Source organism: Physella acuta, unplaced genomic scaffold, assembly GCF_028476545.2.
Source record: "Physella acuta isolate Inbredline_101_S28 unplaced genomic scaffold, ASM2847654v3 ptg000258l, whole genome shotgun sequence".
NCBI lineage: Eukaryota > Metazoa > Mollusca > Gastropoda > Physidae > Physella > Physella acuta.
The window spans coordinates 368694-382410 of NW_026731777.1; the positions used below are offsets into that span (position 1 = coordinate 368694).

A 13717-nucleotide genomic window follows, 5' to 3' on the forward strand; every position below is an offset into this window, starting at 1 on the left:
AATGGGAATCCCGTTCACAACAATTGATTTAGTTCGAAAACTTTTATCTCTCCCTGGCTAACCAGACACGAATTAACGCGAGAAAGAACGATAAACTTACAAGTTCTATATCCACGTCATGATACTTAGAACATATACTTCGCTATATTAACTATATGTCTCACCTTTAATAAGTTTGTTTGTTTAATACAAGTTCTTGCTGATCTCAAGATGAGCACTATACTAGGGTGTCAAGTGATCTCAAGATGAGCACTATACTAGCGTGTCACGTGATCTCAAGATGAGCACTATACTAGCACTTCATTATCAGCCGTTGTTACACGAGTTCATAAAGTAAAATTTCTATGTAGAGAGAAGAATTTGTTCAAAACGTGAATTTGACCATTTCGTGAGAATGAAGGGATAATGTGGTCAGCTTTATGTCCAGCTGTTACAGTTGTTCCGTTACTCTAGAGTGGACATTCTAAGGACTCGGTACAAGAAAATGTACCGGAGACTTTCATGATATAAATAGTATCTGTAAGTCTGCTATGTCGGCACTAACCATAAACAGATTCTCGCTCTGAATTATCGGCACTAACCATAAACAGATTCTGGATCTAATTTGTCGACACTAAACATAAACAGATTCTGACTCTAAATTTTCTACCTCGTTTGTTAGATCGTATTTCAGTGTATACTAGCTCGACATAATGAACCGTAGAACATACTTCGCCAGGTTCAACAGTATACCTATAAATAGCTTCACATCGTCAGTCTTACGGGTAGAAAGAAGAAATGTAGTTGGCCTTGTGTGTACCAAAACTGTTCAAAGTTTAGGATATTAGAGCATAAGTACTGCTTTAAGTATTCAATAAAAATAACTAGATCAATGACTAGCATATAAACGTTCAGTAAAAATAACTAGATCAATGACAAGCATAGAAACGTTCAGTAAAAATAACTAGATCAATGACAAGCATAGAAACGTTCAGTAAAAATAACTATATCAATGACTAGCATAGAAACGGTCACAGATGTACGTGCGTGGTACTCACTCAAGCTACAGTGTAATACCAACACGACAACATGTAATGTTAGGGCACCAAATCTACAGTGTAATACCAACACGACAACATGTAATGTTAGGACACCAAATCTGACAATGTACAGTGTAATACCATCACGACAACATGTAATGTTAGAGCACCAAATCTACAGTGTAATACCAACACGATAACATGTAATGTTAGGGCACCAAATCTGACTTAAAGATCACATTTAATTAGGGCACTTAATCTAACTTAAAGATCACATTTAATTAGGGCACTAAATCTGACTTAAAGATCACATTTAATTAGGGCACTTAATCTAACTTAAAGATCACATTTAATTAGGGCACTAAATCTGACTTAAAGATCACATTTAATTAGGGCACTTAATCTAACTTAAAGATCACATTTAATTAGGGCACTAAATCTGACTAAAAGATCACATTTAATTAGGGCAACAATTAGAGTTTTTTGATGTATCCATATTTTAATATTATTTATCGTTAGACGAAAAATAGCATAAAGTCGCACTTACATGTTTTGATTGCTATAGAAACAACACAAACGTGAGAATAAAACCATGTTGAATTCGGTAAAGCATTGTTTACGCAAAAAAACCAAACAAACCAAATTTAATTCAAATGTATGCTTTTCTACAAAAATGTACGCTACTACGTTGTTTTTTTTATCGCAATATCTTGTATGCATTTTAAATACAAAATGTTACGCAAAATAATATACAAAATAAGGGGATGACACTACATCAACACACATATATTCTAACAAACAGAACAATGTAGACATTGTAAAGGTTAATTCATGTGAAAAATTTCATGTGAGAATGGTTTACAGAACCTAAGGGATTTAAATTGTGGAAAATGTGGCAAAAATAAGAAATTGAAAAACGGTGAAGACTAGGAAATGGCACTGTAATGAAAATATTACAGAAAACGATAAAAACAGCCTCCATACAGGAAGTGTGAAGGACATCTTAGCTGGTGGTCTGTGGACCTTAATAGCTGCATTACATTTTACAGGTTTTTATTTGCCTGCTATACACTTTTTATGTTAATAAGTTATTTCAGTTATAAAGACCCATAACTACACTGTATTAGAAAAACGTTAATTCAGTTATAAAGACCCATAACTACACTGTATTAGAAAAACTTTAATTAAGTTATAAAGACCCATAACTACACTTTATTAGAAAAACTTTAATTCAGTTATAAAGACCCATAACTACACTGTATTAGAAAAACTTTAATTCAGTTATAAAGACCCATAACTACACTGTATTAGAAAAGCTTTAATTCAGTTATAAAGACCCATAACTACACTGTATTAGAAAAACTTTAATTCAGTTATAAAGACCCATAACTACACTGTATTAGGAAAACTTTAATTCAGTTATAAAGACCCATAACTACACTGTATTAGAAAAACTTTAATTCAGTTATAAAGACCCATAACTACACTGTATTAGAAAAACTTTACAAATGTAGAAAACTATTATAGCCGGGTAGTTTGAGTGATGAGGATTTAAAGTGTTTAAATTAAGTTGGTATGGCTAAGTCTACTGATTCATGATTACTTTTGAGATCTATACACATACATTGATCTAAGTCTATTGATTAATGATTACTTTTCAGATCTATACACATACATTGCTATAAAATAAGGCAAAAACAAAATAAATCATTTTTCACATACCCTGAGCGTAAAGCACATGCAACAAATTCCCATGGATATGGTGTCGTGTTGAGTGTTATAAGTCAATGTGAATTCAGCTAGGTCGGTTGTCAACCGGTGCGGCACCTTTTGGTGTCACATCCCCCCTCCCCCCTCAAAATTAGAAAACTTATGGGGTAAATATATATATATATATATATATATATATATATATATATATATATATATATATATATATAAATATATATATATATATATATATATATATATATATATATATATATATATATATATATATATATATATATATTATATTTATATGTTTATATATATAGGTATATTTTTGTGCTTTTTTTCAAGTCTCAGTTTTGTAGATTTGTATTCTCAGATTGCCCAGCCAATGTGTGGTGGCACTGACTGATTTTTCTACTTTCATCATTCGACTTTTAAAGACTGTCGCAGATTTACAATTTTAACTATTCTGAAATTTTCATACTTAATCATTCACTCCGATATTTACATATTATATACAAAAGTATAATCATAGAAATTTTGGAAGGAGGGGGAGGGGGAGTTAGTTTCCAGGAGCATGAAATCTTTGCTGGTTCTGAAAGGTAGAAAGTTATAAATTGAATGAGATTTGGGTACAATAATTAGATTGGTGGGCTATAGTATATTTCATATTGGCGAAATTTTGGCTTCAGAAGTTGGTGTGATTTTCCTAAAGAGAGAAAAAAATAAGGCTGTCATTTATACAAAATATACATGAATCACAATATATTATATGCAATCAGAGATTATTAGCATTTACACTTTCCATTTGTACCTATCATCTGCAAAACAGTCTTCTTTTTATGTATTTATTTATTTTATTTTTTTAATTTTTTTTTTGTTATTTTTTGTTTATTAAAGTTATTTATTTTAATTGTTAACAGAAACAAAAACTTAGAAAGTATGTAAATTCAGAACAAAATGATAAGTTAGTTAAGTTTGTATTTAAAGAACTAGACATAAGATCAGTAAAATTGAAAGTATTTAACAATATATAATATCAAGGCAAAAGAAAAAGGTTTTATAACTCCATCCCCCTAACAACTATGGTAATAATTCGGTTGCTTCCCCTGCCCGTTTCATTTAAAAATAATCCAAATACTAGATAAAAAAGTAATAATTAATAGTTGCGAAATTTAAGACAAGAGTTTTGAGTAAGTTTAGAAGGGAAAGAAATACCTGGAAACTGTTAGAAAAGGTCATAGACCGTAATAATGAAAATTAGGATGACTACGATGAAAGGTAATGTAAATATTTTAGTGCGATAGAAATAAAGGTATGCAACTCAATTTCCCTAATATATGCAGTATTTATTTGGTAACCTCCCTTTCCTAAGATTCACTATTATGTTTAGTAGATATTTACCGAGATATTACATAAAACAAAACATTGATTTAAGGTAGTAACAAAATGTTAAACAAATAAATCAGTTTAGTGTAGAAAGAAAACCATTGAAATTGTTAGCATAGATTGTAAAACCCAATTTCTGAAAAATAAAGTGGTTAAAATTAGTGTTGGCAGTGTTAGATAAAATAGGGGTAAATAACTGCAGCCAACCTATTCATCTTACAATGAAACTTGATTGTTTCCCCTGCAGATGAAGAAAGAAAGAGAGAAATGTATTTCTCATATGGGTTGCTTAATAGCCAGAGAGTCAAAATATTTAAAATCATCAAAATCATAAACAAGTTCAGGATTTACCCTTCTCCCTAACTCAAGACTGGCTAGTGTAGGAATGAGATGTCGAGATTTGTGAGCGATCTGCTATATTCCTGTCAGGTGATGAGGTCCGTCCCCAGTCTTTGTCTCAGTACTGCTTTAAAAATAGAGTCCACGTCTGTGTCAGCGTAAACTTTTCGGTCGAACTTTGTCTTGTTACGGGTTGTCCAAACAGTATGTCTAAAAATAGCTGTCGCAGTCAAAATGTTTTCCTCCGTCCTTCTATCTTTTGATTTGATGATGTTGTTAAGGGTGATTGCTTTGTTAACCACCTGTTTATGATTTGTCTTGAGAATCCTACCTAAAGTTTGTTTTGCTAAATGTATTATTTTGCACTCTAAATAAATGTGTATTTCTGTTTCTTGTATATTTTGTCTGCACATTTGGCAGGTGATATTTATGTTGGTGTTAGCTTTAGTGTTTGTTGAGATGGGTGTTGTATTGTATATAAGTCTGTATCGTATTTCTTTCTCTTTACGTGTAATGTGTTTTCCGTGCAAGTTCCTAAAGATGTCGCTAATGTCTATGGTGTTGTACTCTCTGGCCAACTTAACTCTATTGTATAAAGGTTCTAATTGTTGTTTGACCAGAGTGTCGTAAATTTTCATTGAGCTTTCTCCCATAATGTTTTTGTTTGTTTTAAAGATCGCTAAAGTGTTTGTATAAAATGTGCCTAAATCTGTCCCCCCCCCCCCCCCCCCCCCGTAATGTGGTGTAGCGTTTGTTTGTTTTAATATGGTGTTGATTCTTTGTCCTATGTAGTATTGTGCAAGTGGGTGATAGTGTGGCTCTATCCTAATTCTGTCCAAATGTTTGAGTCGGAAGGTGTTAATTTTTGTACTTAAATCATGTAGTCCTATCCCCCCATTAGTTTTCCTTCGTATTAGTGTTTGGTGGTTGATGTTTCTAATGGTGGTTTTGAAGATAAATTCCCTAATGTGCTTGTTGGTTAGCTTTATATTTATATATATATATATATATATATATATATATATATATATATATATATATATATATATATATATATATATAATTTATTTATATAATACACTTAGTGTCAGCCCCCCCCCCTTTTCAATATCAAATTAACCATTTTTCTTCTATATATTTTGCAAAGCTTTAGTCTTGGTGTTACCTGGTGTGATAACAATTGTATATCTGACTTTGTGTTATAATAATTAGATATCTGACTTTGTGTGACATAAAAAAAAATTACATGGACACTATTTTAAATTATTTAAAGGTACATTATTCATGTTTCTTAAAGATATTTTCTATTTTAATTGTTACTTCTCTTTGACAGCTATTGGCATTGTTTTACCCCACCTACTCGTTGGTTCAAGCTTTTGTCTGTTTACAACAGACACGACATAAAAAAAAATTGTTTTTGTTTCATATGTTTAATGGTTTTTCATATGTCAATATGTTGATATAATTTTCTTTATAGACCAAAATAGCAGAAAGACTTTTCTAGAAGTTCAGGTTGCTATTGATGTGATAATTAACTCATATTCAATTCACTAATACATTTTATAGATCCAAACTTTTGCGACAATATTGAGAATCGCTAGATCCAAACTTTAGCGTCAACATTTAGAGTAAAATTTAAAGTTCCCTTTCAAACGTGACGGTCTACGGGGAAGATGAATTATAGTTCACTTGTTTTTGTGACCACGGCATATGAAGAGATAGCGTGGTCAGTAATATGACCAGCCGCCTTTACTTTTCCTAACGTGAGTCATGTACCCATCAGAGCTGGGTGGACTCAGGGACATTCTACTGACCATGTTCGAACTCGAGGCTTACGGGATAGCAGTCCAGCTCACTACCGCTAGGCCACTCCGTCCCTTTAATATTCGGAGTCGATAGATCCAAACTTTAGCGTCAATATTGTCGCTAGATCCCAACTTTAGCGTCAATATTGAGAGTCGCTAGATCCAAACTTTAGCGTCAATATGGAGATTCGCTAGATCCAAACTTTAGCGACAATATTGAGAGTCGCTAGATCCTACCTTTAGCGACAATATTGAGAGTCGCTAGATCCAAACTTTAGCGTCAATATTGTCGCTAGATCCCAACTTTAGCGTCAATATTGAGAGTCGCTAGATCCAAACTTTAGCGTCAATATTGAGAGTTGCTAGATCCAAACTTTAGCGTCAATATTGAGAGTCGCTAGATCCAAACTTTAGCGACAATATTGAGTCGCTAGAACCATAGTTTAGCGTCAATATTGAGAGTCGCTAGATCCTAATTTTAGCGACAATATTGATTTGCTAGATCCTAACTTTAGCGTCAATATTGAGAGTCACTAGATCCAAACTTTAGCATCAATATTGAGAGTCATTACATCCAAAGTTCAAACAAACAAAAATGAGAAAGAAAACAAGTTGCTTTAAAACTTTATTTACGTTTATATTTACGAGAAATTTGTGACATTTTTTTTCTCCACCCCCAATCAAACAATTAAAAACTTTTTCTCTGATAAAAATAATGAGAGAATTAATTAAAATTTTAATTAAGCTCTTACAATAATGTCAAGAAATATTTTAACAGCAGACATCCAACAGACGCCATGTTTGTTTACATGCTAGAAAAGACAGACATCCAACAGGCGCCATGTTTGTTTACATTCTAGAAAAGGCAGACATCCAACAGACGCCATGTTTACATTCTATACAAGAGCAGACAACTACAAGTCTCTGTCCATCATCAGCCCAACCTGAGCCCACTATAATTTAATCCACCAGAGTAAGCTCCACCGTGGGGATGGTAAAACCTGCCCCACCCCAGTCTGTAGACAGTAGCCCCACTGCTACCTGGGCAGGTACACGTTGTGTACGTGTACCTGGTCATCTCACCATGCTCCCTCACCCCCTGTCTGTCAACCCAGTGACCTACAGAGACCTGCTTAGAACAGCCATGAGGATGTGACACTATAATGGTCAGCTTGTCCACATCTCTACGACTCTTGTATTTGTCCTTTACTTTATCACATAGATCATCATACCGCCTCACCATCTCCTTCAGTTTATCAACTACATCTACGTCATGTGACACACAAAACAACACACACCAGTCTCTCTCAGTGTTTGAACAATCCACCTTCCACACATAAATGTTGCCCACTGGACTTTTGTCATCATCAAACCACAACCTACAGCTGGACTGTCTCGCCTCTCTATCATCAAAAACCACATGTTTGGCTGTAAACACATTAACCTCCCACCACACTTTGCTGGGTGTGTCCGAGTGGTCACATTTAGGACATGGACACGTTCGGTAGTCCAACTTTCCCTCTGTGTACTTGGTCACCCACCTCACCCTCCCAGTGCCTGTATGCAGTGAGTTGTGTCCCCTGGTGTTGTAGCAAGGATATGGATCTTTAGTGCCTGGTATAAACTCTGGTCTCTTTGGACTGGTCAACTTAACGGCTATCCTGACTGTTAGGTCAGCCAGGGCTTTTGTGAGGTCATACACATCATTGTCATGGTAACCAGAAGGAAAATGTTCAAGACTTAACTGATTTACAGGTACAAAGTTTTTATGGCCAGGATTTTTCTCACAGTTTGCCAGGTGTGTGTGTAGATCTACCTCACCTTGACCTTGAAGACATTCTTGTACTTCATGTGTACCTATACAAGTAAACAAAACAATTTTATTACTGTAAACATTTCATTAGCTGTTGAACTTTGACAAACGTGAAAAACTATCTTCAACCATCTCAACCATCACCATCTTAAGATACTCACCCAGTCAACATTTCAAACTACAGAATGTTCAAACATAAGGACTTCATTAGCACAAAACATAGTAAGCATACAGGAAATTACCTTTTTTAAGACACATTTTCTCCAAACAGATGTTTCCTTCACTGGCCATTCTGTTGTGGTCATCTAGACTATCCTCTCCACTGGCCATACTGTTGTGGTCATCTAGACTATCCTCTCCACTGGCCATACTGTTGTGGTCATCTAGACTATCCTCTCCACTGGCCATTCTGTTGTGGTCATCTAGACTATCCTCTCCACTGGCCATACTGTTGTGGTCATCTAGACTATCCTCTCCACTGGCCATACTGTTGTGGTCATCTAGAGTATCCTCTCCACTGGCCATACTGTTGTGGTCATTTAGACTATCCAAGTTGATTCCTGTTAAATAAACCACAACACAAAGATTTGACACATTGTCTACATCAGCACTAAACTATGGCTGTACACTTGATTAAGTTAAAAGATAATTAACAAACTTACCTGTAACTTGATGTAACAGATCTCTACTCGCCTTTACTGTAGTCTTATGGTCATCTGTGGCAGCTGTTTGATTGAAATAACCTTGACCTTTACATCACATTCAGCAGCCAACAGACACTCTGTATAGTTAAAAATATTTTGACTTTTTAAAGAAGGAAGTTTATATGGTAGCTTGACTAGTCATCAACCAGTGTTTCTTTACAAACTACATAACAATAGCCACTGGTCAATAATATGGGAAACAGAATACAGTATGATGGTCAGCTTTAGACGATTATGGTTAAATACATTCTTAGACCAACATGTAAGATAGAGTGAAACTGACCTTTGAACTCCCCACTTGACTTTAACATTAGACAGCACACACCACTATGGAAGATCCTTCAGGCTCTGGAGAGAGAAATAAAATTATAATGGAACTGTCATTAGCATAGAACTACAGAATGACAACATTTGTGATGGAACTGTGATTAGCATAGAATTACAGAATGCCAACATTTATGATGGAACTGTCATTAGCATAGAACTACAGAATGACAATATTTATGATGGAACTGTCATTAGCATAGAGCTACAGAATGAAAACATTTATGGTGGATTATGAAAAATTAAAGAACACAACATGTTTCTTAAAAAAGGTTTTTGCTGAAGACATTACTGAGAATAGTTTTTAGTTTCTTGGTAATTTTAAATGAAGTCTTTTATAAAAATATACGACGGAGAATAATAACTTATGTAATAAAAGCATTTATTGTGACTGGGGAGTGAGGTATAGATTAAGAGAGCAGTGCCATTCTTATTGTGTTATATTTTTATAAAAAAAATATGATTTAAGATTAGCTTTTAGGTTCATATTTGCTATGTTGGTCATAGAGACATAGATCAACTGATCAATTATCATTATGCACTGTTATTAAATATATGCTATAGCTATATTAATAGACCTAGTAATTTTTAAATAAATAATATTAATTATGCATCAGTTTAGTAAAAAACTTTAGTTAGTAGTTCATATTGCTCTTCAGCTGTCAATTACCATTTAAAATTCGCATAGAATAAATTTAATATCAGGTGAAATAGGATGTTCTTTTTAATAAAAATAATTTTAATTCCCAGTTTCCATCATACATTTCCCAATTTTTTTTCTAAGCAAAAATCTAAGGGACATATTTTTTTTCTTATTTTCAGATATGCCATTAATCATGTCACAAATGATTAAAAAATTAACAAACGTATTATACGTAACCCTTTCATAAAAAACTGGAAAAAATAAAATTTTGATCTGATGAGTTCAAACCAGCACAGCAGTCACCCACATTTCCACTTGACCACACACCTTCCTACTTAAATTAATGTTTTTATAATTAAATATATAAAAAAAAAACAGTCACAACTGTGAATAGCCCCAATACGGCTATTGAGGCCGCTATTCTCAGTCGACTGGGAATACACACTTGGTTTTTTATTTTATTTTTTATGTTAGCTTTCGATAGCCAGGACAGTTTAAACTTTTATTGCCATAAACAACTTTAAAGAAGCCAAAAAAAGTTTAGTAGACTAGTAGTTCTCCAATATCACTATCAAGTATCAGAGGGTGTAACGTGAAATAAGAAGTGGCGTTTGAGTATGGGAAATGGAACAGTCAATTCGTTACGGGCCACGCTCTGCGAGTCGCGTGATCACTTCGAAAAAAAAACATTTTATGGGGGAGGGGGGAGAGCGGACACTGGTAAAAGTAAAAATGTTCTCTACATAAATTCTACTTCCCTCAGGGAGGGGGTGGGGGATGATGGCGGTAGACAAGTAGCGTAGCGAGGGGGCGGGGGCGGGGGGGGGGGGACATATGTCCCCGGGCGCCGACCTTAGGGGGGCGCCAAATTGAAAGTTTGAGGGGAAAGGGGTGCAATATGATTATGGACATTAAACTTATCATACAGAATGTGTAAGATTTATTTTTTTATTTGCTTCCATAGCCTAAGGCTGTTGTGGGCCTAATTGTATGAATTTGGAGTTGTCTCCCCTAGATTGTTTACTTTCCGCAGTAACGCCTACGGTTTAAACAAAATGTGTTGTTCCAGATTACTTAAATTACTGAAAACTAAATGTATTTACCTTTAATTTGATACCAATTTTAATTATCAAAATTATTCGTTAGCCTAGAAAAAGATATGTAACAAAAATGCGTGGATTTTAAATGGTCACAATGATATGACGGATACGGTAGGTTAATTTTAAAGGTGTGTTGTTGTGAGGCGATTCAATGTACAGTAGAAATGTGTCGTCTACTAGATTTCTTCCCATCCAAATACAAAAATGGATGGGCTTAGTTAGCTGTTATCTCGATAAAGTTATTTTTTAGAGTTTTTTTTTAAACTGCATATTTTTTTTTAAATTAATGAAAATAATTTAGTTGGACGTAATATATAATTTTCTATAGTTCTGAGTAATCTTGAGAATTTTTATAACCATGAATCTCTGACTAGCCTGACCAACGAATCTCTGACTAGCCTGTCTTTATATCAATGTCCCCTCCCCATAGAAATCCCCATGGGACAATGGGCCCTGTTATGATGCATGTTCTAAGTGTAGATCGGTGCTGGTGAATGTTGGTGGGAAAGGTATGTTGAACGTATGGAATGATGACGCGTTTAGTGCGACAGTGACATTTTTGTGTAGAGACTGGTTGCTGCGTACTGTGTGTGAGGCAGTCTTCTCTTGATATTCGAGGCAAAAGGGTGTACGTGAGTTAAGTATGATAATAAATCTAAAAACACGAAATCTGCGTTCATCTCATTAATTGGTCGTCACTTGTATTGTCTCGGTGAGCAAGTGCATGAAGCCTGTCTGTGGATACAACTCCCTATACATGGTAGTGCAACGTAATATAGCGGTATGGAATCGGATTAAGTGAAACCCTCTCACTCAGCGTAACGGGCCCAGCATTGGGAATTAACAAATTTTCGCCCCCCCCCCCGCACTAACAATCCTGGTCACTGGTCAGCATACAGGATACTTTTGTCATGTCCAGGCTGTCTGTTTTCCGCTCACTATGTTGGAGCATACAGTACAATAGTTCTGATGAATTATAATCATTGTATTTTTATAATTTAAATCACAAATTTAGATCTGGATAATTTATGTGGAAATCGAAAAACTCATTCTGAATATTTTTTTAAATCTAAATAAATTACCGGTAGTCTCAACTAAAAGTGAATTTGTGATTATAAAAAATACGTGACTAGCACATTAAAAAAAAAGTATAATTAAGTAACATTTTCTAATTGGTAAAATTTAATGTCCTGTTGTTCCTGATTTTATCCCGTGTATGCTATTAAAAAATCATTTATAATCACTTAAATAGTAGTCTGTGTATATACATGTTTATTTGTCTTTGTTGTAACATGAACTTTTAAGTGTTTTAATATGTATTTTATACTAATTAGGCGTCATCCATAAATCAAGTCACGCCTTTTGACGATTTTTACCTCCCCCCCCCCCTCGCCTCCGTCACACGTCGTCACAAAAAGGAAGACCCCCTCTAAAATGACGTCACACCACAGCCTACAACCCCCCTCAAAATTGCAATTAAATTTTTTAAACATCGATATTTTTCTAAAATTTTGTCTGAACTCTGTCAAAATAGAGTATTTTAATCAATTCCTATTACAGTTGATTAAAACAGTTTTCTAAAACGCAAAATAACGTCTACAATTCGTTTTCTAACTTTGCTTTTTTATAATGCAAAAGTGTGACGTCGCACCATCTGAACCCCCTCCCCCTCATCACACACCATCACAAACTTACGGACCCCCCTCCCCCCAACGAATGTGACGTCATTTATGAACGACCCCTTATATATATCATCACATTGTATTTACTTCTTATTAAAGATTAAAAGAATAATTTTCGCCAGTTTTGTCAATTTGGCAAGTCTGACCTTTAGATCGCATCGTCGTTTACTTTTATAACCTAGCATCGATTCTTAATTTCTTATACTACGTAATGAAAATAAACTTAGAATATATAAGCTATTTTTACAAATTATTGTTATTGCGGATATATATTCTTGAATTTATGTTTTATTAAATGAGAACGTTATTTAAAGTAAAATTGTTTTCTGTTTATGTAAATTTTGCACATCCTACAAATGGCGGGAAAAATATTAATAACCGTATCGATATTTTAAGAGTATCGACTTCAAATCGTCAACAATTGTTTTGTCTAAATACCGATACATTTAATATCACGTTTTTTTTTTGTTACAAAATTTAAATTATCCTTTTGTGCAACTATAATAATTAATTGTATTAAACAAAGTACCGTTTATCAAAAGATAATGATAAAAGGTTAATCAATTCTAATGCGGCTATCATTGGAGGTGATCGATTGATTTACTGTCAATTTTATTCAGAGAAATTATTTGATTTAATTAAACTAAAAAAAATATCGTGGCTAACCTATTAACCAATAATTTTAAAATAATTACCGATCAAAATATAAAATCAACAAAAGCCTAATTAATTACCTAATTAAGTCGTGCGAGTTGAAATTGAATCCCAAACAGTGCACACACCAGTTGTGTAAGGAAGTGTTATGTGACGTGAACAAGAGGTCACCTGAGTTATATACCGGACACGGGGTTTTATTTCTTTACACGTCACGCTTGAGTGGTTTTAAAAGATCAGATTTGAAAGAATCACTGGTATCTACTGGAGACGGGTGTAAATATTTTGTTTGAATTTAACATGAGCTTTTCACACAGTACTGTTATTCTTTGTAGTCACATTTAAGGTAGGATATACACATGGACACCTGTAGACATGGACACCTGTAGACATGGACACCTGTAGACATGGACACCTGTAGACATGGACACCTGTAGTCATGGACACCTGTAGACATGGACACCTGTAGACATGAACACCTGTAGACATGGACACCTGTAGACATGGACACCTGTAGACATGATCAACTGTA

The 13717-nt window shown here is 34.3% G+C and overlaps 1 protein-coding gene across 1 annotated transcript; it reads right to left on the minus strand.

Moving 5' to 3' along the window:
• Positions 1-6968: 6968 nt before the first annotated feature.
• On the minus strand, positions 6969-13349 carry LOC131938864 (uncharacterized). Its single transcript, XM_059297089.1, has 5 exons — positions 13266-13349; positions 9066-9130; positions 8741-8859; positions 8321-8638; positions 6969-8122 (listed from the first exon to the last, which is right to left on the minus strand). The coding sequence occupies exons 4-5, from the start codon at positions 8601-8603 to the stop codon at positions 7200-7202; spliced, it is 1206 nt and encodes a 401-aa protein (XP_059153072.1). The 5' UTR covers positions 8604-8638; positions 8741-8859; positions 9066-9130; positions 13266-13349; the 3' UTR covers positions 6969-7199.
• Positions 13350-13717: the final 368 nt, after the last annotated feature.

What these genes read in the sequence shown, in the direction of transcription:
- LOC131938864 (XM_059297089.1), bottom strand. Translation starts at nt 8,603, where the DNA reads ATGGCCAGTGGAGAGGATACTCTAGATGACCACAACAGTATGGCCAGT. An exon ending in GAAAATGTGTCTTAAAAAAG is followed by an intron (nt 8,123 to 8,320) that starts GTAATTTCCTGT and finishes TTACTTGTATAG; the next exon opens with GTACACATGAAGTACAAGAA.